The sequence below is a fragment of the Misgurnus anguillicaudatus genome, chromosome 21 (assembly GCF_027580225.2).
Source record: "Misgurnus anguillicaudatus chromosome 21, ASM2758022v2, whole genome shotgun sequence".
Classification (NCBI taxonomy): domain Eukaryota; kingdom Metazoa; phylum Chordata; class Actinopteri; order Cypriniformes; family Cobitidae; genus Misgurnus; species Misgurnus anguillicaudatus.
Genome location: NC_073357.2, coordinates 61,285,367 through 61,312,242, shown reverse-complemented (window position 1 = coordinate 61,312,242; position 26,876 = coordinate 61,285,367). Strand labels below are relative to the sequence as shown.

The following is a 26,876-nucleotide window of genomic DNA, read 5'->3' as shown; positions in this document are numbered from 1 at the left end:
ATTTTTTAAACTTAACTTAACTGAACTTAACATGTTTAACATCACATGAAGCAGATTTTTTTTCTCACAGTGACAGCGATAAAACACATGTACTTTATGCTGAACAGGCAGAAATGATCAAATCACAAAATACTATTGCAATTACAATAGCAACAAACGTCTTAATTGAATTAAACTCATGACACTGTATCTTGTGTAATATACGCATGAAGGCAGATTAGAGTCTCTTCCATTACATTTCGGTTAACCTGATCTCACACACGCACTTACGCAAGCACCCCCCCCCACACACACACCCACACAGTAAAGTTGCCTAAACACAGACCAGTACTTTGAAAAAAAGTTGACCAAGCCAAGAAAAATACCATATTATCTGAGCATCATGTCCGCACAAATGCAGCTCAAATGCGCCACAAAATCTTGTGCAGTTTATGATGCAGACTTTCAAACAGCAAACAGGGAAAACAATAAAAGTCATGACTTACAAGGCATCCAGCTAACGTTAGCCAACTCCGTTTGCCTTAAGTTGAAATAGCACTCACACACACTCTTTGTCCGATCTCGTTAATGCAAGCTAGTCTCATTTGTAAAAATGCTATATAAATAAAATGTAATTCAATATACACAATTATTACACACAGTAAACAAACATATATGATGTTTACAAAAACTTTTATTCTGCAATCGATTAGTTGCAATTAATAATGATGCAGTCCTATACAGCCTCATCTGGTTGTTCTTCAGTGAAAGTTAGAAAATGAAAATCACCTACAAATCTTCTGATGTTGTATGAGTGCTTTATGTGACTTTGTCAATCAGGCAAAATTCCAAACATCACTCATTCGTTTATCAGCTAATTGACACTCAATGGTATTGATTCTTACAAGTCACAACCAATGACAGACTTAACAGTTTAAATATTTTAAGCTGTTCCCCCAGTAAAACATTTTTGTGCATGAGACCCCTGAACATAATTATTGTGGAAGTTACGCATTACCTTCAAACTAAAGGCTGTGTTTGTGTTTATGTGTTATTCATCTTGATTCTGTTCAGTTGGCTTCAGGTTCTTTACTATCAAAAACTGTAAGAGGCTCTGAAAGGTTATTATAGAATCTGCTGTCAAACCATTCAGTAAGAGTCCTGGGATTCCTCTTAAAGAACACAAACCCGGCAAGACCTGCGACAGCGATTATGACCAACACGACCCCTACAGCGATGCCAGCCGATACATGAGACCTCTCATATACCTGAAGATCTGCAATACAACATTAAACACAAATTACTGATTAAAACAGATATCAAACTAAAAAAATTAACTCTCTTTAAAGGCGCAAAAGAGGATGTTTTTCGCCGACTGAGAATCCAAAAACGGTTACTGAGTTTTTTAAATGAGCGCATGCGTAAGAACCGCCTCCCTCCTTCACAGCACAGCACAAGTGTTTGTTTACCACTGGCATATGCTGTGTCACGTCAGTGGATTCATTATGTGAAATGATATGATAATAAACACATAAGACGTTAAAACGTTAGATCAGTTGACGCTAACTTACTCCCATTTCAACTAGCATGTAGCAGACTGGTCACTGACTTACAACTACAGTACAATAACAACGTCGATATACCTAAATAACAGTACAACAATAATTATTCCACAAAGAAAGAATAATCACTGTTACTTGTTGAGAAGAATTTTTGCAAACTGCGCGTCTGTCTTGACACCTCTCTCATTGCTATCCAGCGTTGAAATTTTTCTCCATTAACGACTCTGGTTACATTAAGTTACGTTCTTCTGACAATTTTCTCCTATTCCCAGCGGCTTTAAAAAAGTCTTTCTTTTGCGTCCTGCTTCGGGTTTTTTCTCTTCCATGGTGCAAATTCGAGGTGGAAAGCAGGATTGACAATGAAAACAAACCGAAACTTAAGACGGAGTTTCATGCGCTGTGCGTATGCGTCGCCTGTGTAAAGTTACTGGAGCGCGCATGTATCTCACAAGGATCGTAATGCCAGTGATTGACAAGCCAGAGGGCCAATGATGATTGCGATGACCGCATGAGCAATTGGCTGATGTTTTTAAGGCCCTACCTTGTGCACAGATGACGTATATTAATATTATTACTTTCAGTGCACCTAATAAATAGTCTTTTATCATTTAGTAAGGACAGTTTCAAGTAATATTGCAAAAATGTATAAAACAAACATCCTCTTTTGCACCTTTAATTATATACATGTGCTGGTCATATGATTAGAATATCATCAGAAAGTTGATTTATTTCACTTATTCCGTGAAATAATATATATTAAATCATTACATACAGAATGATATATTTCAAATGTTTATTTCTTTGAATTTTGATGATTATAACTGACAACTAAGTATCTCAGAAAATTTTTATGTTTCTTAAGACTAATACAAAGAAATGGATTTTTAGAAATCTTTGTGAATCTCCCTCATATTTTTGAATGGGTTTTGTTTTACAATCCTCTCCACAGTGCGGTTATCCCTATTGCTTGTTCACTTTTTTCTACCACATCTTTTCCTCCCCTTCGCCTCTCTATTAATGTGCTTGAACACAGAGCTCTGTCAGCAGCCCTTTTGTGTCTTGCCCTCCTTGTGCAAGGTGTCAACGGTCAAGTCAGCCATAAGTCTTCCCTATGATTGTGTAGCCTACAGAACTAGACTGAGAGACCATTTAAAGGCCTTTGCAGGTGTTTTGAGGTAATTAGCTAATTACAGTGTGGCACCAGGTCCCTTTAATATTGAAACCTTTCACAGTATTCAAATTTTCTGAGATACTGATTTTGGCATTTTTCTTAGTTGTCAGTCAGGGTTTCCCGCAACATATTTCAGTTAAGGCGGCCTGCCTAAGTTTGGAAACCCTACCGCCTTAACTAAAAAAAAAGGATCGCTGCACAAAAGGGCGTCAAGTGCATCTCGGAGAATAGCGCATACTCGCATCACATCGCAAGCGGGGACGCGCGCCGCACGGCCGAAATGAGAAAGACATGGTCCTAACCGTCACTGTCTGGAGGATAACTGGCCAGTTGATAAAACATCTCGAAGTATAGCGCAGACGCGCTTCACACCGCGAGATAAAGACGTCGTCCATCACGTCTGGAGAATAGCCAGTTAATAAAATGCGTGTTTGTGAGAACTGTAAGTTGAGTTATGTTTTGGGGTTATTTAAGCCAGCCTGTTATTGTATTAGTCTACAGTTCTTTCAAATTTAAAGTAAGTTAGCTGGTGATTTTGTTGTTTGAGCAACCTGCTATAGTTTCACGTGCCTGTTGATTAGATATAATTGTTGAGCGCTCTTCCTCACTTTATTTATGTGCATTAGCGCTGTTATCTCATGAACTCTGAACACTTTACCCAAGTCATACCACAGTAAAATCTAGAGCCACATTTACACAACAACATTTTTAATAAAGCATTTGTAGTTGTTATTATTAATCTGTGTGTACGCATAATTTTTTACAACATTGTCATGTGTACATGAACCACAAAAGAAAAAACATTTTAGTACATTTACTACATGTAACCAGACATCCCAAGTCTCCCGGAAGTTCCGGGAGTCTCCCGCATTTTGATAGCGGCTCCCTGATGCCCGCAAATTAGTTAAAATCTCCCGGAATCTAGAGCGAGCAAGAAAGAGTAGCACGCGCACGGCAGAGAGGGAGGGGGAGACCTTGCTTGTGTGTGCTAGTGTGCCTCATTAAGCGCATGTAAGACAGAGAGCATCCTGATTGGCCTGCTCCGGTAAATCAACCAATCAATTATCAGTGTGGGCGGGCTTTTATCTCTTCTCTCGACATAGATATATACAGTTCTCCCGAAGGTGAGTTCAACAAGTTTAATATCATGTGCATATTTTTCAGGCTGGCTACTAGTTGCCAAGGCTACATGAAAACAACTCCTTAGACCTGCTTAAAGTTGCAATAGAATATAAATAAAACAGTTTATATAAATATTATAAGCAGCTTATATAAATAGTAAAAGTGATCTACATATTGTAAAATAATTAACAAATAATTGGGTAACACTTTACAATACGGTTCATTAGCTAACATTAGTTTACTACATTAGTTAACATATAATGATTAACTGCATTTATAAAGCATTTTTTATCTTTGTTAATGTTAATTTAAACATTTACTAATACATTATTCAAATCTTGTTAACATTAGTTAATGCACTGTGAACTAACACGAACAAACCATGAACAGCTGTATTGTTATTAACTAACGTTAACAAAGATTAGCAAATACAGTAACAAATGTACTGCTCATGGTTAGTTCATGTTAGTTAATACATCAACTAATGTTAACAAATGAGACCTAGTGACGTGTTACCAATAATTGCATAGGCCTCTAGAAATTAATATTATGCTTTTATATCTTGAAATGTCATATCCTTGTCCTCCTTAATTTTTTTTTTTTTTGGGGGGGGGGGGGCTTCGGGATACCTCCCTGAAATGACTTTTTGCAGGTTGGGATGTCTGTGTAACAGAGATTGAGTACATCATACCTGAGACTGATAAGTTTGCTGTTGTTGGTGTAGCTGAAAAATGAAAAAAGTACAAATAAATTTAGTGTTCAAGTATCATTTGATTTATAACTAAACAAACTGAGCATTCCAACATTTTACTGGACATTCTATTTGGTGAAGCTGTGATCATATTCAATTTAATTTCACTGATTCAAGTGTTTTTGAAGCTGCAGCCACTGACAATGACCAACATCTCTCAGGACCTGCAGTGGAGCAATCACACTGACTCCAGAAGTTGCACTTTCAGTTATGCCACAGGTTTTTCCTCTCAGTGTGTTGTGAGTGACAGTGTGTGTTATCTCAGTGAGGGTTGTGTTTAGTGTTTGGCTGCACTGAGCTGTTTTGAGTCTTGCGTTAAGAGTTGGGCTCGGGTGACTGTAGTTAGAGTTTTGCACATGTAGCTCCAGTTGTCGTTTAGCAATCGAAAAAAACTGTAAGTCGGTTCCGTGCCAGCAAGCATATCAGATATAATACTGCAACAGACTTTATGGACAGCTGAAAAAACATTAATGTGCACCTGTTCAACCTTTAGGATTCCAGAGTAAAGGAACAGGCAGGGAACATCATCATTCATAACAGAACCCTCTCACCCCGGCCACAACCTGTTTACACTTCTCCCCTCAGGCATATGTTACAGATCTCTGTGTGTGTTTGTGTGTGTGTGTGTGTGTGTGTGTGTGTGTGTGTGTCTGCACTTGGCAAATAAACCTCATTCTGATTCTGATTTCAGCACTGTTAACTCCTGAACACTTTTCACAGGTTATAATTAAACGGTGCAGATGTAGTTCATCATACCTGAGACTGATGGCTTCTCTGTTGGTGGTATAACTGTTAATAAAGACACATGTAGATATTAACATACAGTAAGGGGATGTGATATTAATGCAGATTATTTGTAAGTTTATTTGTCAGACCTTTAGCAGTCTTGCAGATATAAGCTCTGCGATAACTACAGCTGCTTGTGCTCCACATTCCAGTGTCTGACTGAAATTCAACACATTTCTTAACATCATCCGGCATCCGCGGTTCCCAGTTCATGTAATCCACAATTGTATTATCAATCCACATCCAATCACCTGTCACAAATAAACATAAATTCAATATCTCTGTGATTTTAAATGTGTTATATTGGTTTAGATGAAGGCTGGTTCTGACCCTTATGACTGCGGTGAAGTCCAATCCAGACTGACTTTGCTTCATCTTGCAGGATCTTCAGGTTCTTTTGGATAAAGTGTGATTCTATTGGATCCTCAATACTCACTAAAGATGCACCTGAAATGACAGATAACTCACTGTATCTACTTTTAAAACCAATCATTTAGCCGTTAAACTAAAGTTCTGAATGTTACAGCTGCCAAAGATGAGAAACAACAACACAGTAACATTAAAACATTTGTCCATTTACTGCACATTCAGATGTGAGGAGTAAAATTTGGTCTCAAAATGAGTGAATTCAATCTGTGTGTGTCCAATTTAAATGTATGTAAATGCTTTTAATATTGGGAAAACTGATATTTTTAAAGGTGCCAAAGAATGCATTGTGATAATCTATTAAATTGTTCTCTGATATTTACATAGAAGGTTTGTGACTTTATCATGTGCAAAAATGATCTAAAGACGGTTAAAACCCTGGGATTTTTCTTAGAATTAAATGGGCTGTAATTACCTTATTTGGAAGGGTCATGAATAATAATGTTGAGCTTTGTTCTGATTACAGATTTTGAGAAACACCCAATTGTTATTAGATTGGAAGTGAAAGTTTTTTGAGTTTTAAGTTATTTGTGTTTCTTTAGTATATACCTGCAAAACGAAACTGCAACGTCAATAGTAGCTTAATTCTAAAAATGCTAGCATACAGCATTAACTAGCATAACTCAGCAGTCACAAAAGTGGTGGCCGATAACTTCTCTTCGGAGGGGCACAAATTCAAAATATGTGTCATGTCAACTTATGTGCATCATGTTTCATGTAAAATAAGTGCGTGCTGCACAAGATTTACATAAGAAGGATGCAACAGTCGCGTTTAAGGCTCACAATATTATTACTCATCTATACAATTTTACATTCTGCAGCACCTTTAATAATCTCATTGGGAGGAGGATGAAGCGTCTTACCCATTTTTATACATTCTACTGTGACTTGAGCCCAGTTGTCTCTCGTGGAGGTCATGAACGTATAGCAGTGTCCTCTAAATGGTATCCAACTTTTCGTCTGATCTGATTCGGGGCAGTTACCCGGCAGCTGAGGAGGATCTGTAGGGGCAAAAACTGTAGACCATGTGAGAGGTTAGTATATCAAATCTCTCTCTTAGCTCTTTCCCCACCATTGACGAGTTATCTGATCAATTAAGAGAAAATTGATCAAAGAAAAAAGAGAAAAGAAAAAATCAGTTTTCCAAATATTTCCTGCCATATCATAAAATTTATATCATTAAAGCAACACTATGTAGTTTCCATGTAAAAATTACTTACAGCTCCCCCATGTGGTTGAAAAGTGCAACAGTGCCTTGTATCAGACACTCTTCTGCAGGCAGGGGGAGGGGTGGGGCTGTGTGCTCTACCCTCCACCGCCACTTTCAGATTGTGCTTGTAGCAGCTAGGAGGCTGCTCAGGTTGCAGCAACAGTACAATTTGTCCAGTTAAAAGTTGTTCTATCACTGAAATAATTTTAGAGACATTATTTAAAGCTTAAAAAACTACATAGTGTTGCTTTAACTCATTCCCAGCCAGCATTTTTTTTTTAAATAAAAAATATTTTTGCTTTCAGGTCTTTATTGGGTAATCGTGGTATTACAAATAACCATAAAACCTCATCAAGAACACTTTCTCATGCAAATGTTTTCTCTTAACTGATGGGATAACTCGTCAATTGTGGGGAAAGAGTTAAAATATCTCTCATTTTAAAATCTTTCAAATTATCAAAAAAAAGGCAAAGTCAACAGGGTGCGATTTGCCGGGGGGAGGGGTGCGTAGGATTTCCCCCTTTTTGGTCAATGTATCCCTGCCTCTGCTTAATTATTTTTATCCACCCCTCAAAGTGATCAGTGCTAGTGGCGAGACGGATCACAAAACTTATCACGGATCCGTGGTTTGATTAAAGTCAATTTTATTATAAAATGCGCTACTTTGATTGTGCTACTTTTGCTGGCTCTGATATAGCTGCCGCACGGCCTCTCTGTATTCACCACTCAGACCTGCAGACTTGCTCAATGTCCCACCCACTGCGCTATCTGATTGGCTATAGGGTGACCACCCGTCCCGCGTAGCGCGTGCGCGCATAGCGTTTGAAGCCTAATTCATGCGTCCCGCAAATTGAGACCGTGTCACGCATAATCAACGCGTGCTCAAAGATAAGCTATTAGAGTAAAAATATTGCGTAAGGCTGCTTCATGAGTTAATACGAAAACATTTTTTTTTACAATTCCTCCAAATGCAGTAATGAAGGTCATGTTCTCATGATTTTTTTAATGAATTAAAATGTTTTGAAAATGTGCTGTGGAGAGAGATGCATTTATTTGTTTCTCTTTCGCGCAGGTTATGTTTTGAAAGACGTTGTCCTGTAGCTCAGGCATGGCCCCACTTTTCAACAGGCCCACCTAAAACTTAAAAAAAAAAAAACTTTTACTATATCCTAATTTTGTCAAGAATTATAAAAAAATGTCAATAAGCTCATAATTTGTGCTAAAATAGTCTAAATGTTTAGTTTTAAAACCATTTTAAAAAGCTGGATATATTTTGATGTTTCTGCGCAAATATAACAGACAATGAGGATCGGGTTTGTTCCGATCAGAGCTTGTGAGCGGAGAGCGCATTTCTGAATATAAGAAATATTTTAATTAGAAATATAAAAAATTATAAAATGAATAATGGATTTTTGTTAGGTCGGACAATGATTACCAAATTTCTCTCTTATATTGCTCCTCGACCACTGAAAACAGTCCAAAAAATGTAACCAAAAGTCTAGTGGTGGGTACAAAATGACTCGTGAAGAAATCACCAAAATCGACCCCCATGAAAACATCCCCCCCTCTGTTTTTTTCACAAATCGCACCCTGGCTGTCGAGTTTCATCTTTAAACGATCTAGATTGTATCGAACTTGTAAGGGATTTTCTTAAAATCTCAATGGTAAAAATAAATGGGGAAATATTTCTGAAATCAAAGCAACTAAACATTATCTAAATATAAATGATTATATGTAGAATGAAATACCTGTTGATCGTTTACAGAGGGAATAATATGTGCTGTTGCACGCTGCAGTTTTCCAGTCTCCATTCGTGTCAATATAAACACAAGCTAAATTGTTTTTGGGTTCTCCTGTAGCCCATTTACTGTAGCTTAGGATCCAGTTATCCACCCAGCGATAGCGTCCACCTGCCTGAAGAAAGCACATTACCACACTCATATACCTTACTCATTTCTGCAGTGTGTATACAGTATATGATATTACATGAATGTGTTTATTGTGAAGAGAGATGAATTTATTACCAGGTTACTGTTGAGTCCGATCCACAAAGGTTCTTTGAGATTGTCGACTTGTAGGCTGGTGTACGCCTGACTGATGGAGTCCAGTACACTCGCAAGATCAGCATCATCAGCTTTACACTGTCTTCTCGCTTCATCCCAGCTCATCTTCTCCAGCTGGACCTTATATGAATCATTGCCCAGACTGAAGTATTTCTGTGGTACTGCTGTGGTCACTGGAGCGGACAGCTGAGAGTCTAAAACACAAACAAAATACTTACAGATTATCTACAGCAAGAGATTAACAAGTCACCCATAAACTCATGTGTTTTCTTCACTAATTGTTGGAAAATGTTTTAGGTATAAAGGACCCTATTTTAATGTTCTAAGCGATTGCATGGTCAAAGCGCATAGCACAAGAGCACTTAAGGTGTGTCTGAATCCACTTGTGCTAGATTAACAATGGGAAAAATGTGGCTGGTGCAAAGTTTAATAAGTTTTTTTTCCTATTCTTGTAATGAGAAATGGGCGTGTTTTGGGTGTAACATGCAATAAGCCAATAAGAGTCTCATTTCCCATCCCCAGTTGTGCTTATGCCAAGGCGCTTTCCCTATTTACCTGGCGGAGTTTGCATGCGAAAAACTGTAAACATAGGAAGAAGAACAGCAGTTTAAAATTGATGTTAAAAATATTGCATTGTTTTTATTTATTGAAACGTTATTTGTGTAATCAAAGCTTTGATTCTCTTCAAAAGTTGTTCAGTAATGGCATAATAAGTAAAACAAGCAGGGTTTTAATTGCTGATAAAGTATGATGCATTATCACTATAATCTCAAATGGTTTCATAATAATAATAATTTACAAATATTCAAAAAGGTGGCATGAGTAAAAATTCTTTATATTTGTAACAAACAGGATGTGAACAATTTACAAACATGAGGAAAGTAGTTTCATCATTGGTACAGAGCCATGAGTGTTTTGAAAAATATTACTAATATTAGTCGTCATATACAATAAACCGGTGGGGTTGAATCTGTTCTCATTTGTGTCCAAAAGACAAATGCTCTATAATTTAGCTGGACGTGAAAATTATAACTTTGTTAGGCTGAAACTAGCCAAAAACACTTGCGTTGTGCACTGCCCTGCATTGTGCTGGGTGTATGATAGGGACAAATATCTCTTGTCTTCATCTAACCTGTGTTCCTCTTGCAAATGAAACCTCTCTCATCTTCACAGTCTTCAACTTTCCACATACCAGTGGACTTCTTTGGGTGTTTAACCATCACAACACAGTCATAGTCCTACATGAAAAAGAGTTTAGATTATTTGGTACCTGGGACCACAAAACCAGTCAAACGGGGACATTTTTACATCATTTTACAGCTGAATAAATAAACTTGTTTGGAATAAACCAGCTTAAATAAATAAACTAAAAATCTGAGGGTGCACAAAAATCAAAATATTGAGAAAATCTCCTTTAAAGTTGTCATAATGAAGTCCTTGGCAACACATATTACTAATGATAAATACATTTGTTAAATATTCAAATATCATGTTCCATGAAGATACTTTGTAAATTTCTTACTTAATATCCTAATAATTTTTGGCATAAAAAATAATCCATAATTTTGATTCATAACATTTATTTTTGGCTATGGCTCCAAATATACCCGTGCAACTTATGACTGGTTTTGTGGTCGAGGGTCACAAATTCATAATAAATTCCAAAAATTGCTGACACAATGCCAGTTAGAGTTAAAGAAACGTCTACATACTATATGTCCCTCATCGCCTAAGGACAATGTTTATAGAGGTTAGTGGGTACATTTTGAAATCCAGGTTAAAGTCTAATAATCTCTTATATATTGGACATATTAGACATAGCAAAAGAAACAGCTGAAATACACTACTTCTTGCAATTATGGCACCAGTAACAATATACACAATAGCAATCACTTAGTTCATAGTTCAAAAACCATGAAGAAATTATCTGAATATTACAGAAAATGGTTTAAAATCTCAAACTATACTTAGGTTGTTTGGGAACGATCAAAAACACATAAAAACCTACCTTATATTCAACCCTGGGGTAATGGGGAAATCTGGAATAAGGGTACAAAGATCTCCTTCTCAGTAATTCCTAGAAGACACAAAAATTAGAATTTTAGGAACAGGTTTTTAACATTCAACATTTAAATATTCATGTATACAGTTAAGATCAAAATGAATAGTTTTCTTATAATATCTTATAAAGATTTGTCATTAGAAATGAACAGAACCCAAAGTGTTTATTATAAAATTCTTGAAGGAGTCTCTTCTGATGAAGATACTATAAGGATGCACTGAGCTGAACAAGGACAACATTTTTAGTCTAGATCAGTGGTCACCAGCCTTTTTTTCATGCCCAAGATCCCCAACCTCGGATTTCTCAAAACTATATCTTAACATGTGCGACCACTGGTCTAGAAGGTCCAGAATAAGCCAATTTAACAACAATCATCTTGCAGGGATTCTCTTGGGAATGATGGTACAGGTATAGCCACCTTAGATAGTGTTGTTTTAGGCATATTGTCCATTGGCATACGTCATTTGTGTTTTGTCAACTGACAAATTGCGATCCATGTACTGCACATTCTCATGCGCTTGGCCTGTTTGTATTTTAATTCTTTTTATATGTGATTCTTTATGATAATCTTGTTTTCTCATGTTTGGTTTTACTTGTATGCCTTGTTCAGCACTTTGGTCAGTCTGGTGACTGTGTAAAATGTGCTCTATAAATAAAAGAACTAGAACCTTCTTTAACTCATTCCCCGCCATTGACAAGTTATATCATCAATTAAGAGAAAACATTTGGAAAAACGTGTTCCTGATGAGTTTTTATGATAATCTGTAATACTGCGATTATCCATCCAATTTATAAAAAGACTGACCCACAAAACGATTTATTAATTTTACACTCCGTGGATGTTTATGATAATCATTCTGAATCTGATCTCTAACAAAATTTCTGCACAAAAATGCAATTATTTCCTTTAAATATATACCCATATTTAAAGAGTTTATTAAAGAGAAGAATATATAGGATGAAACGTTTTTTTTTCCCATTTTGAGGGTCTGTTTTTTCATTTAATATATTTGTATGTGTATATATTTTTAGAAGAACATTTCCCTGGGAGGCATTTTGTGAAACTTTTGTGAAATCACAAAAAAAATGCTGGCGACATAAAAAAAAGGGTGGCGAGGAATGTATTAAGATGTGCAACCATCCACTACCTTCTTTGTTTGCTGATAAATGTTTTTGTGATAAGTAAAAGTGGTGTCTCTTAATCTAAAAGAGATCTCTTAAGGCTCTATCTTACACCCGGCGCAATGCAGCGCAATGCGCGACGCAAGTGTCATTTGCTAGTTTCCACCCTGCGCAATTATAATTTTCATGTTTAGCGCCGCATTGTTTAAATAGCAAATGCATTTGCGCCCCCTTTTGCGCCCATGGCCGTTCTGGTCTGAAAACGAGGTGTGTTCAGGCGCATTGTTGGCGCGTTGCTATTTTGAGGCAACTAAAATAGACTACGCCATTGACCAACAAAAACCTGCTCTAAAGTCTTAAGTCAATGGCGCAATATGTTTTTGTTATTTAAAGAGCACATTATTAATATGCGCCTATAAACGGCACAACAACGCTGGTTTGCTTATCACATAGTACATGAATGCGCAGCACAAAAATGCTTTTACATATGAAAGATTAAAGGATTGAATGTAAAAGATTATTATTGAGTCTCTTGGACATAAATGAGGACTAATTATGAGACGTTAAAAGGCGCAAAGAGCTGCTTCACCTGTAGCCTGGTAAGTAAATAAATGCTTTGCACAAATGCATCTGTTTTAAATGTTTGTTTAAATGCTACCTCACGGATTTTTTTTTTTTGTAAATTCGTTATCTCCTGTTTGTTACAAATAAAGTATTTTTAGAGTACAAACCTTTTTTTACATACTTGTAATTTATTTTTTATTATATTGGATAGCCATACATTTACAGCAATTAAAAGCCTGCTTTCTTACTTTCATGACTAAAAGAAAACGGGTTTTAAAAGTTTTAATCCAAAAAACAACAATTTCAATAAAAGTGAAAACAACATAATTATTTAACATTAATCTTAAACTGGTGATCTTCTTCCTCCGCTTAGTTTTTCAGTTTACAAAGTCCGTCATCTAAATAGGGTTAGACATAGTGCCAGCGCAACAGGCTTTTAAAGGGGATGAGAGCTGAGACTGTCATTGGTTTATTGCACGTTACGCCCGAAATACTCCCATTTCTTATTTAAAAAATTGTACCAACCCTTTTCGACCATTTTTCCCATTATTAAATTAGCATAAGTGGAGTCGGACACGCCCATTTAGACGTTGCGCTGTGCGCTTTAAACAATGCGCTTAGATCGTTAACATAGGGCCCTTAGTCTTGTCAATCCTTGTTGCATCGCTCGTGTCCGATGGAGACACTGTTAAAGATTTACTTTAATATCAAAATTGTAACAAATGGAAGTGTTACACTCATGTTAAGTACATACATTTATATCTACCGTAATTGGTAAAGTTTTATGAATGATCAAAACTGGACAAAATGTTATGATTATGAACTAAATTTTAGCACCAACTGTATGAATGACAAAGCAGTTTTTCCTGCATAAACAAGAATCGTAATCAGATGCTTTAACTGTGCAAGATTCTATTTTATATACTCGGATGATACCAAGATACAATAAGCCAAAAAGACTTAAGGATCCATTGAGTTAATAAAATGGTAAAACGTTAAAATTAACAACTAGGATCAGAACCCTAAAGTTAAACCCTAAAATGCTTCCAGTGAGAAGAACATATAATGAGATGCTTATATTAACTGCTGTGATCAAACCCAAAGCTTTTAATGTAAGATTACACAGAAAACTGACTGCTGAAACAAATACACAACACACAAAATAGAAGCTTTGATGAATGTACTTTATTTTTATTATTTGTAATAAACTCATGCACACTTACCTCCATAATAATGTAGCGTCTTGACTGTAAACTTGATGAAGGTTGACCTTTGAGCCAGTTTGTGTATTTGACAGCTCGATTGTCAGTCCAGACAAACTTTCTTTCTGAGACAATGTCATTTAAACCGATCCACACGTCATCAACAGAACTTAGCAGTAAAGTTGTGAGAAAACCTGGGAATGCAAACAAAGGGATTTTTTTTTAACACAAGGTACCAGCTAGTGTTGGGCGATATGCCCTATTTTCAGATCGTCCTATCGTCAGCCTGTGAGATCGGCGATACACGATAGTATCGGGGGGCGGGGCAGTAGTTTTTTTATTTGTTAATTTTTTACTCATTATAACAAGTCCCTTGATTGGTGGACAAAAACAGAACAAGAGCAACACCTTCATGACCGCAAACTTCTTAAAACTGATGCCATTAATGCGAGCGCGTCATTAAAACCCTAACCATGATTAACGTTACTTAATAACTGTAAAAACATGCATCTGCGCACGCACACACACGTGCACGCACATACAAACAATTCAATGCATTTATTTAGTGCTGTTGCAGAAGACTACACGTGTCAAGCAGTGGTGCTCTCATGAGGTGCCTTTTTAAACGCATCGGTCCAGCAGAATGCGATCATATTTTAAACACAATCATATATTAAACACGACGGTGGTGTTGCTACAACTCCTTGAAATGCATATCATAAACAGGATTAATACCTAGTGATCTGACTTCGGACAGAGCGCAGCTTTCTGCACGTACGCGAGAGTGAGAGAGAGGCGCTAATATGCAGCCGGTCATATTTTAAACAAAAAGTAAAGTTTGCCTCAGCTCGCATGAAACGCATTAAACTGAACAAATAAATAAGGATTACTACTTTAGTTTATGTTTAGACTTCGGACAGACGCGAGAGCGCGTGCACGTGAGACAGAGAGAAGCGCAGCTGCTCATGACGCGGCGCGCTGGATTTAGTGGTAGAAGGAGACCAAGACGCGCGCATTAAGTGCAGGTACGTGCAAGAAGGAATTCTCTCTTTACAAGCTCTCCACGTAAAGTGAAGCCCACAAACCCTCATGTGAGGAAAAGCATGCATTGTGGGTGTTAATATAAAACTATGATGATAATAATAATAATAATAATAACCATTCGCCAACTATCGTCATGACTATCCCCATGAAAGCCTGCCATTGGCGATATGTCTGAAGATCGTCGACACACGATACTATCGTCTATCGGCACAACCCTAGTACCAGCTATATTCATTTAACATCAGTGAAACTTTTTGTAATTTTATTTACAAACCACTCACACTCCAGTTAAAGTACAGCCACTATCTGTGCTGGTTTAGCACTATACTGTAGGTCACATATTTAAAGTAGTTAACATTTTTACAATTAAAATATCCACAGTGACTTGTTTTACCAGAGAATACATGGTAGTAATTGAAATCTTAAGCACCACAATGATACAAGCAGGTTCTTATCTAAACAATAAATTGAGATGAACAGATAACAGCATTAGTGTTATACTCACATTGCTCTGTGTGACTCCGAATGGACACCAGATTGCCTCCATGAGAAATGCAGTGATCTCGTGCTTCATGCCACAACATCTTATTATCGAAAAACTTGTAACACTATTTGGAAACACAAACGCTCAGAGTTATTCACATAATTCTTCTCATTTTTTTTGTGCTGATCTCCAGAAAGGATGGATTAAATATTGTCAAATATGTTGGGTTTTTCTATTATATTTATGTTGTCATTTCTATGAATCTTGCAATACATCATGTTAGTCACTGAACACACTGTAATATTAATGTTATTATTGGTGATATATTCAAGAGATCCCACTTTGTCTTTAGATTTTAAATGTCAGTAAGATAGAAATTAAAGTGAAATCTTCCTGCTTGTTAACATATACTAATAAATTATATTATTGTTAAAGGTGCATTGTGCAAATTGGATCTCTTGACAGAAATGCAATATAATATTTTATTAATTTATAAGGACCTTACACAATGAACTGTATTGTTTTTATTACCTCAGAATGAGCCGTTTTTATCTCCATCTTCAAACTATTATTTTAAGTTTGGGCAAACTGTATAAATAATATTCAAGTTGAAATTGTTTAACTTAATTGTAACTTTAATTTTTAAGTTAAAGTAACATAAGAATATAGGTTGATTTGACAAAAATGCTGCAAATGTTTTCTTTCATATAGCAAAAAATAAATTTCTCTGGCCAAACATTTATTTTTAATATATGCCAAATACATTTTGTAAAAAGGGTAAAGCTTAATTAAATATATTTTTGAAATTAAAAAAATATTTAGTTTTAACCTTCATATACCAATTTAAAAATTAATTTTAGGGGAAACAAATACATTTCTAATTTTACACCAATACGGCAAAAAATACGTTTTTCCTAAACAAAAAATACAAATTTTGTATAAAATGTAGAATAAATATAAAATGTATGTAGAAAATATAAGACTATTAGCATATTTCTGCTGTTGAAGATATATTTAATTTTATATGAAACCTTTTTTACATTTTATAACTTACATTTTTTTCTTTAAATGCAACGTGAATATAAATGCTTTAATATATATATATATATATATATATATATATATATATATATATATATATATATATATATATATATATATATATATAAAATATATATATATTGTAAATATTTATTAAATATTTCAGCACACATATTTTTTGCCATTTTTGTTTTCTTTAAAATGATATTTAAAAATATTTAATTTTTTGCCTTATGGGATGAGCCAATGATGGCATGTATGCTGTACTTTACGCAGTCGCGGAGCTACGTGGTGGCCAGGGTGGGCCACGGCCACTATAACTTTTAGGTTTTCCAGGACAAAATTTAAACACTGGTTCAAAGCAGATGTATTTGGACAGTATTGGTTCTTACTTTTCCTCTGAACAGAGTCCATTCAGGAGCGCAGCCGCCTGCTGGTACAGTGGTTGGAGACATGGTGGTGTTGACAAAATTAGCACTTCTTTTACAGATCGAGGGTAACGCTACACCACAATTAATATCATTCCAGAATCCTTAAAAACATATACATGTTATCCAACAGATCATGTGTACTTTAAAACAAAGACATTAGACAAGACATACTATATATGTGTCATATAATATTGCTGTACTATAACAAGCTTCTGAAATATCAAACCTAATGGTAAAAATTAAATCATTAATGCAAATGAGAAAACTTCCTCCAAGGTCAGCTCCAAAACTAATTTAATCTGAATCAACAGACTATCATTTGAATGTGATGTCTCTGAAGCAAGTTTGAATAGCTGCCTCAGCATTAGTGGATGTTGTTCTTCATCTATTTGCTATATCATATACAGTTGTGATGAGAAGTTCTTACCTGAGCCTTTGTAAATGGCCACACAGTTCTCATCATTGTTGGAGAAATTTGGTTCATTTTGTTCCCATGCAGTGAATACAACAGGTGAACCGTCCACCCAACTACAAACAGACAAAAAAAAGTGTTTTATTAAATTAACTTCTCCTCTTACAAATTCTTACAAAAGGGGTTTGACAAATTTTTATTTAGAACAAAACACCTTACAACATTTTTAAAACCATAAACAATTCATATTAAAATTGGTTTTAGAAATTCAAAAACAGCTGTCCTTCATCAACAACACATAAAACATCATCAACACACCACAACTCGCTAAAACCCATTTCATTTTTAAGGCTGTAAAATGCAAATTTAATCTTCAATCTACTAATTACCAATCTCTTAAACATCATTTCAGCATCCGTACTAGACAGACATAAACCTTGATTTTTCCTGGTCTTCCAAATTGCCAGTTTTTTTTTTTTTTGTACTTGACTCTTCATATAAAAATTTGTTCTGAGACATTTTTATTAAACGCTTCAAATACCCCCCCCCCCCAAAAAAAAAAAAAAACTTTCAATCGCTTACATCGAAGAAGTGTTCTAAATCCTCATCTTTCCCACAAAACCAACATCCCCATTTAACTGCTGGATTTAGGTGTGCCACATGTTTGTTTGTGGCTATTGCCCCGTGAATAATCCTCCATTGTAGATCAGCTGTTCGCTTCTCTACTGGAGGCTTATACAGGGTCCTCCACCTGTCCCTCACGAGAAAGTCTGATTCCAACATACCTGGCCACCTTGAAGCTTTTTGTTTTTTTAAAAAGTCTTTATGCATCACCTTAATTGTTACATTGTATAATGCTTTCTTCGATGTTGTTTCAAATAAGTCCAATTCAGGAGTACCAAATGACAAAATTGATCCTTCCAACTCCTCTTCTGGTTCTTCAACAATCAATGCAGATACAATGATGCTTGGGAAGTCTGGTTCATTGTCCGACTGAAAACCTTCAGTAATGTTCTTTTTATAGCTACTTGGTAATGCCACAAGGATCTCTTCCATCATTTTTTCTGTTAATCGTAGAGACTTTAAACCAGTTACTTCCTTGAGAGTCTCCACAGGTATCCACCGGTCCTTATTCAAGAGCTGACCCAGTTTCTTGATTCCATTTTTCTTCAAGCAAGTCTGTATACTTAAAGATGACAACAGCCTTGTCTGCAACAGTGAATTAGAGAAAAACGGTTCTTCTTGCAACCAGCTCCCCGGTTCATCAAAGACTCTTTCTATTTTGAAAACAGTTCTCCAAGCATGAATCATTGATCGATAAAATGTTGTAAGTCCAGATAAGTTCATATTTTTCAAGTCCATTAAGAACAAATGTCTGTCATACCCAAGACCATCAACTTGCTGTAAAATCCGTCTTGCAGTTTGAACCCATGCCACATCTTTATGATACAAAAGTCTCTGTATTGCTTGTAGTCTAAAACAGCGGATCCTGCTCTGAATGTCAACCAAACCTTGACCTCCCTCGCTCACAGGAAGGTACAGTGTGGCAGCTTGAATCCAATGCTCTCTGCTTTAAACAAAGGCCACAAATGTCTTTTGTATTCTGGAGATTAATTCCTCTGGCGGTTCCATTGCAGCAAATCTGTGCCACAGAGTAGAGGCGGCCAGGTTGTTTATAACCAGAACTCTTCCGCTGTACGATATCAGTGGAAAAAGCGATTTCCATTTTAATAATCAAGCAGATTCCCTCCCAATTTTTCATTTGGAAATGTTTATTTCCTAAAAAGACTTCCAACATTTTTAACCCTTCTTGACCCCACAACAATCCACCTGGTAGTTTTGGGGGCTCTAATCCATCCCTGCAGTTGCTAACAATAAGCCCATTACTTTTTCCCCAATTAACTCTTGATGATGATGCTTTCTCATATTTTTCAATACTTCTCTTTAAAACCTCTACATCCTCATTCCCCGTAATAAAAACAGTAACATCATCTGCATATGCTGACACAGATACTTTTCTCATTTCACTAGAAAATAAAATTCCATGGAGGTCTCTACATAAACCTGCATAATAACGGTTCAATGGCAATACTATATAATTGGCTAGACAATGGACAGACTTGTCTTATCCATTTCAAGACTGCTATTGGTATACTTAACCCTCCACCAGCTTTAACAATTACAAACACTTGAATAAAACAATTAAATACATTATATATTTTTTTCTGAATGCAAACTTTTTAAGTGTCTCAAAGAGATATATATGATTGACTCTGTCAAAGGCCTTCTCCTGATCAAGTGATAGAACACCCAGATCAGAATTATTACATTGGTTAAACTCAATGACATCTCTAAGCAAAAAAATATTGTCTGTGATTGTCCTATCGGGTACACAATGGGGCGGTTTCCCGGACAGGGATTAGACTAGTCATAGACTAAAATAAATGTAAGAGCTTTCCAAACTAAAAACAACTTGCACTGACATCTTAAAATACGTCAGTGCCCTTTGTTTTCCTCAAAATGCACACAAGTAATGTTTTTAGTAAAGATGTTTGTTAAAATTATATTTCCTAATTAAACTAAGATCTAGTCCTGTCTTAAAATAATCCCTGTCCGGGAAACCACCCCAATATATTTGGTCACAGTGAATCAATAGGTCCAAACAACATTTCAAGCTGTTAGCCAGCACTTTGAAAGTATTTTGTAATCCATGCACAACAAAGAGACTGGTCTCCAATTTTTAAGAAGACACAAATCTCCTCTTTTTGGAAGCAGTGAAAGGACAGCTCTTCGACAGCTCATTGGAATTCTCTTGTTCTGAATCCTTTCCAACAATACTTCATATAGGTCATGTCCTATTATGTTCCAGAAAGACTGATAGAATTCAGCGGGTAGTCCATCTATCCCTGGAAAACGACCGCTAGATAATTGTTTCATTGCCTCTGTGACTTCATGAAAGGTGATTTGTTTATCCATTTCTTTCTTTTGTTCTTCTTGTAATTGTGGTAAGTCACTCAGCAAGTCTGACATATACTCAAATTCACAATTCTCAGCGGCATACAAATCTGTATAAAAGTTAACCGCGATTTTCTTTATTTCAGCAGGGTCTGATGTTATGGCCCCATCAGTACGACGAAGATGATACAGCTGCTTTCGCTGAACAGTTTTTTTCTCGAGATTGAAAAAAAAAGAAGAAGGAGCATCCATGTCCTTTATGGAGCAAATTCTTGCCCTTACTAATGCACCTTTAACTTGATCCTGTAATAGTGATCCAAGTTTCTTGTTTTTTTAGTTCCTTGATTTCCAATTTGTTGTGTTCTCTTATATGTTGCTAATTGATAAATGTCCACTAGATGGAGCTGTTATGTTAGATATGAAAGTAGGCAGGCGAGGAGGAAGTTTTTGTGCATGCTGAGAATGTAGAGTAAAGAGAACTGTTTGCCACTCGGTGTGCTCTTGTTTTTTTATGTAAATACACAACACAGTTATCCCCAAAAAAACATAAAGATTTTACAAAAAAGGTGATAAAAAGAGAACTAATGAAGGTAGGATGAAACGATTTTTTTTTTAAGCAAAGGGTCCGTTCTTTCATTTGATATATTGTTTGTTTATATATTTAAAGAAGAAAATGTTCTGGAAGGAATTAAACTTTTGTGAAAATCATGAAAAATGCTGGCGCTGGCTGGCAACTTTTTTTTAAAAACGCTGGCGGGGGAAAGAGTTAAACTCTCTCCCACAATCTCAGTTCATACTCTTTCCTATTCACAATACCACACTTCTATTGTCTGGGATGCTTTATTCTGATTGGTCAGTTGAGACATCAGGGGCGTCGCTAGACCCCTTTTACTGGGGCACGTGCCTCAGTGTAAATCTTTTGTGCCCCTGTGTAAATCTCAAGTTTACATTTTAGCAGTTATATTCCTTTACAAAGACAATCGCGGCAAAACGGATCTATATGCAATGTAGTTACCCAATTCACTTTTGAGCAGTCGCACTGACGCGTGCACGCCTCAATTCATGTCCGCGTCCACGCACCCATTCATGTCCGTGCGCGACTGTTTTGCCGTGCGCAGCCGTATACAAACACGCGATTGAGTTGGTTTATGAAAACATGACGAGACTAAAGTAAGTTTCTAAATAATAATGAAAATCTTATTTTCACCCGATCATTGACGCATGTGATGAACAGCAGAAATGTTTTGTGCAAAGCAGGAAAACGGAAGCAAAAATGAGAGATGATGAGTTTAAGGGAGTAAAGACACATAACATCTTACCCTGTCAGGGCTCAAACATTAGAGGAAAAATCTCAGGAAAACTTATGTTCAATAGTCTAAAAAATTGCATTGTTCACATACAAAAACTGTGTTATACTGTTCTGTATTTTCAGATATGAAATTAATATTTAGTTCACTAGCTCTAGGTCATTACATAAGCAGTAACTAAGATAGATTGTTTTAGTAGCAGTCATAAAATGAAAATATTCTTAAAAATAAAAAAAGAAGTTATTAATCATTTTTTATGCCTTTAAACATGTTGATAATGCTGTATATATGTATATATGAAGATGATACTTAAATATTTTTAAATAAATGTTTGTCTTTCCCAGTACTTGTTGCAATGTTGGAATAGTGGGTTAAGCAAAGGAAATTGTATCTTGCACACCACAGGCTTTCAAGAAAAAAAAAATAATAATTGGGGGCCGTGCCCCAGTAGAGCTTTTATGTCTAGCAACGCCCCTGTGAGACATGTTAGTGTTTCGATATCAATATTAACAAAACCTCATCTGTTACCTGAGAGTCTTAATAAATGCAGTTTAATACTTTCAAATATACATTTAATAAAATATGCATCAATAATCAAATCTATGAGATTTTCTATTTATAGGTTTTGGACTTTTCTTACAAATGATCAATATTTCATGTCCAGATATTTACTCAAGTGCTGCATATTAGCTGTATGTACATTTAGATGATTATAATCGCAAATAAATCCCTTGAATGTGATCCTGATCACTCTTTTGTGTTTTATTCTGTGATAACAACTGGTTTTGCTCTACATTTATTTATTATATAATTCATATTGTATGCTTATTTAGTCTTAGTTTAGCATCCACCCTGTGTTGTTGTCTTTCAAACTCACCTAAATGATTTGTCCAACTCTACAGTCATCCCGATGTAGTACTGAGTTTGTGATCCTTTACTTTTGGATATCTAGAAAACAACATGAGAATGCGTGTGTATTTTTACGTAACGTGTGGTTGTACCACACATTCATTTACTTATGATTTATACACATTGAAACATATAATATCAACATGTTGACAGGAATAATATGCTAATTATTTACCTATTAACAGCTTTACATATGTACAGTATGTATTCATATTTATAAATATTAAATGAAAATTTAAACAAATGAAAACTAGGTGATATATTAATACCTATATGTTACTGGACATGTTTTAAAAGAGTGATTTGGATCAATCTCAATACTGACTGGACGTGGATGTGCGATTATTACTATCATTACAGTAAAATTTCAGAGTGTGTGTCATACCCCCTGGTAATGTACGTCCCACGCAAACAGAATAACAAAAATAAATTGCCTAGTTTTCATTTGTTTTAAATTACAATTTAGTAAAAGTAAAATTAAGAAAATGAGAGAAAATGCAAATAATCCAAAGATTAATTTTTTTTTTTTATTAACTTTTAGTTTCATTTTTTGTGCATTTACATTGTATGGTACTGCCATAATAAAGTATTTTATTTATTTATTTTACCTGCTTCCATAAAAACCTTCTCTCAGTCTGACGAGTAATGACAACAAGATCAGCATGGTTCTTCTTACAGAAGTCACGAGCTTCTTCCATAGGGTGCAGATCAAGATTAATGAAATACTGACTGCCATTGTACTGAATCCAGCCATCAGATGTTTCGTTATATTCTATAGGGAGAGAAAAAAGGACAATAATCCTTAATTTAATGTGATCTATAGCTTCAAAATGTTTATTGGCCTTTGTTAATAAAAATAATAATATTGATGAGTTCAGATTCAAAAGCCACTAAACGAGGCACCTCTGTCCAAAATAAGATCAATTATTGTAATCGAATGCTGTCGACACATATTATACGTTTATCAAATACTTTCAAATCAAATCTGCCTAATCCCGCTCTCAGGTCATTCAGAAATATCAGTTTTATAAACAAACTGCTAATTAACAAGAAATTATGTCAGATGCACTTTGGGTTCAGGATTTTGGATCTGAACTCTTCATATGCAAAAATGTCTAGTATAGGACTGTAGTGCGCTGCATGGGGGGTGCATAGAGAAATCCCAAAAGGGTTAAAGACTTTTTCAAGAAAGAAAAAAAAACAGATAAAGGAGATCAATTGGGTACTCAGAATATTTCATTGCTCTCAAGTAAAATATGCATAAATGGAAAAACCTCTGCATAAATAAATAATAAAAATGCCTTTCCTCTCCCTTACATTAGCTATGTTTGCATGCAGCAAATTTTGTCAATCCGACTGAATTTAATCCGATTAAAGGTTACGACAATATAGTTTACATGTACCAGGCGCGGAGCTATGGGCGGGCCTGGGCCCGCCCAGATTGACAGCTGGCCCGCCCAATCCGAAATGTGAAAAATACTACTCTGTATAGTTAGACATGTATACTACTTTATGTGGTGTAATTTATCTATTGCATGTTATGTTAAAACAGTAAAATTATAAGTAAGCCTGATAACTATTTAAAAACTATTAAAGCAGTTGAATGTTGCATTATAATGAAATATTCCCGAGCAGTTTTCAGCCATGATCACTTTGAGAACTTTTTTTTGCAAGCAAGTAGAAAACGTATTTTGAATAACAACACGTTATAAATATGTGCTGCGCGCTTTCCTCTCAATAACATAAACGCACAACAAATATGACAGCGGGGTAAAAAATAGAAAGAAAACATCTGATCATAGTGATGTTGTTTGATATAGCGATATAGCAGCACTATAAGTCACGCCACGTTTATTGCTGCACTTTATACAATATAGCTTATTGCTTTTAAGCAACAAATAGCCTATCATAACAAACTATAAGCCTACTGTGTAATTGAGACATTAATTTAAGAAATGCATTAAAGCAGAAAGACGTGTAGGCTGTGGAAATATAGTGGGTTCACTTCAATCCACACCACAGACGTTCTTGGTTTGCTTCTTATTTATTAAATCGAGGCAATTGTTTGATTAAACATTGATTAATATTAATATACAATTTATACAAAACGAAATTCACTTTAAAGAAAGTCTTTCTACAAAACAAACCTCGCAAAATCGCTTGCCCGACGTCCATTACGGGCTATGGCGAATTCCTGTCGGGCTAAAAAAAAATGATGCGCCTTGGCCGTCGGGCGGAGGAAAAAATATTGTTATGTGTTTGCATTCTTTCAGATTTAGTTAGGTAATTATGTTGTATGTAATTCGGCGTCATCTTGTTAGTCATTACTATCCTCACTAACAAGTGAAACTGTCAGGAAATGAAGTGAAAGCATTAAATCCATTATTCCTTTCGTTCACGTCTGATATGCGCGCTCCTCGGCTCCGCTCTTCACGAGTAGGCTTGCTCTTGTGCTCATCAAAAAGTATATTAAATGTTTATTTATTTGTCATTTCGTTTAACCCCAGAGTCTAACATTATTCTAGCAATTCCCTTTTTCTTTCTTTATTTAGTAAGTTAACTTAAATATGTGAGAACGAAAATATATTTTTAGTGATTTGCATGAAGAGAATATGATGTTAGAAGCTTCATTTTAAACATTTAGTAGCCGTATTTATTTAAACACTTTAATAGGTTATTTAAAAAAGTATAAGGTTTTTTTGGGTTCATTTATATTTCCTGTCACTGTGTGCAGGTTCTTTTTTGTAGGCTATGAGAGCCCAATATTTTTTTTACCAAAAAGTGTCACTTTGCATTACAATTTAAAGTATCAATAATGTCAAAAATGTGACGTGCAGTTCGGGTGTGTGTGTATGCTGTTTAAATTAGTGTTCTGAACTTTTGACGAATTTTATAGACTTGTTATAGTTTCTTATTCAAAAGTGACACTCATAGATTCAGGCCCACCCGGACTTAATCCATGCCCACCCATATGTCACGTTCTGCATCCGCCACTGACATGTACCATATACAGTTAAAATCTGATTAAAATTTTAGTTTACATGTACATTCTATCCGGTCCACCTCAGTCGTCCTGATTAAGTTGTTTACTTGAAAACGTTTTAATCCGATTGAGCCATCAATACATTACAAACAGATTATTTGGCACATGTAAATGTTGCCATTGTCTTTCTAAATTGTCCCCTAGTGGCAGTCGTAATGAACTTTCAGTTTGATGGAAAACTTAATTTCTCACGTCATGACCCCTTTAAACACTCGACCATACAGCCAAATATTTTTTTGTGTGTGTGTGAATGTCTATTTTAAGAGTGCTGGTTAAAGTTTGTGTACTGATGTTTTTTTTAAAAAGCATAATCTTTAAAAGTTTTATAAGTTTTCTCTCATAACATGTTTGATCATGGAATTGCAAGCTTAAAATGTATAGATCTAAAGTCAAACAACATGAGAATCTTTTCACAATTGGGTGGAGTACATTTTGTTTTAATGTGCAATTATGATATTCAAAAACTTCCTGTTAAACTTTCTAACTTTCACAAACAGGCTCTTTTGGCTTGGAATCTTATGTACAAGCATAATTTTCCCTCCACAGATGTTATATTTGGAACAATAGGAATATTTTATTTAAAAATAAGTCTTTGTTCTATAAGCACTGGTTTGATAATGGAATATATATTGTGGGGCAGCTCTTTGATAAAGAAGGCATATTGTTCAGATATGCTGAATTTCTTTTGAAATACAATATACCAGTAACTCCTAAAGAGTTTGCCATTGTTATGGATGTCATACCATCTGGTTTATACATGCTTTTCAAAAATTACACATTAACTATGAGTTCAATTTCATTACCGGAGCCTGTGAACACTCTTATCGGAAAGATATGTTCTGTTGAAAAGAAAGGAAGAAACCATAAAATAAGAGCTATACTCATTGAGAATGTTGCTTGTGCTCCCTCTGCAGTTTCATATTGGAATAGACTTTTTGATCATTTAAATTGGAATAATATATGGTCCTTGCAACAAAGATTTTTACTTACAAACAAAGTAAAAGAAGTTTCTTTTAAATTACTTCATAAAATAAACCCTACCAAAGATTTTCTAAGAAAAAGATTCAACTCTAATTTCGACACCAAATGTACTTTTTGTCAGAATGACACTGAAACACTTCTTCATATGTTTTGGCTGTGCAATTATACTCAGCAGTTTTGGAAATATGTTGGTTTATTTATTTCAAATAATATTGTTAAAGGTTTTTTCTTGAGTCCTAAATTTGTTAT

At 35.4% G+C, this 26,876-nt stretch overlaps 1 protein-coding gene across 1 annotated transcript in view; it reads right to left on the bottom strand.

Annotated features, from left to right (window-relative positions):
• Positions 1–364: 364 nt before the first annotated feature.
• LOC129453343 (macrophage mannose receptor 1) overlaps positions 365–26,876 on the bottom strand; it is a 51,013-nt gene continuing 24,501 nt past the window's right edge. Inside the window, exons 17-32 of the mRNA XM_073859584.1 lie at positions 23,212–23,375; positions 22,572–22,642; positions 17,448–17,548; positions 16,982–17,121; positions 15,570–15,672; positions 14,042–14,214; positions 11,079–11,147; positions 10,203–10,308; positions 9,032–9,264; positions 8,756–8,921; positions 6,661–6,813; positions 5,702–5,818; positions 5,461–5,622; positions 5,342–5,374; positions 4,526–4,558; positions 365–1,255 (exon numbers count right to left, since the gene is read on the bottom strand). Of these exons, the coding sequence (XP_073715685.1) occupies positions 1,050–1,255; positions 4,526–4,558; positions 5,342–5,374; positions 5,461–5,622; positions 5,702–5,818; positions 6,661–6,813; positions 8,756–8,921; positions 9,032–9,264; positions 10,203–10,308; positions 11,079–11,147; positions 14,042–14,214; positions 15,570–15,672; positions 16,982–17,121; positions 17,448–17,548; positions 22,572–22,642; positions 23,212–23,375 (2,030 nt within the window). The 3' untranslated portion in view covers positions 365–1,049. The remainder of the gene's footprint in view (positions 1,256–4,525; positions 4,559–5,341; positions 5,375–5,460; positions 5,623–5,701; positions 5,819–6,660; positions 6,814–8,755; positions 8,922–9,031; positions 9,265–10,202; positions 10,309–11,078; positions 11,148–14,041; positions 14,215–15,569; positions 15,673–16,981; positions 17,122–17,447; positions 17,549–22,571; positions 22,643–23,211; positions 23,376–26,876) is intronic.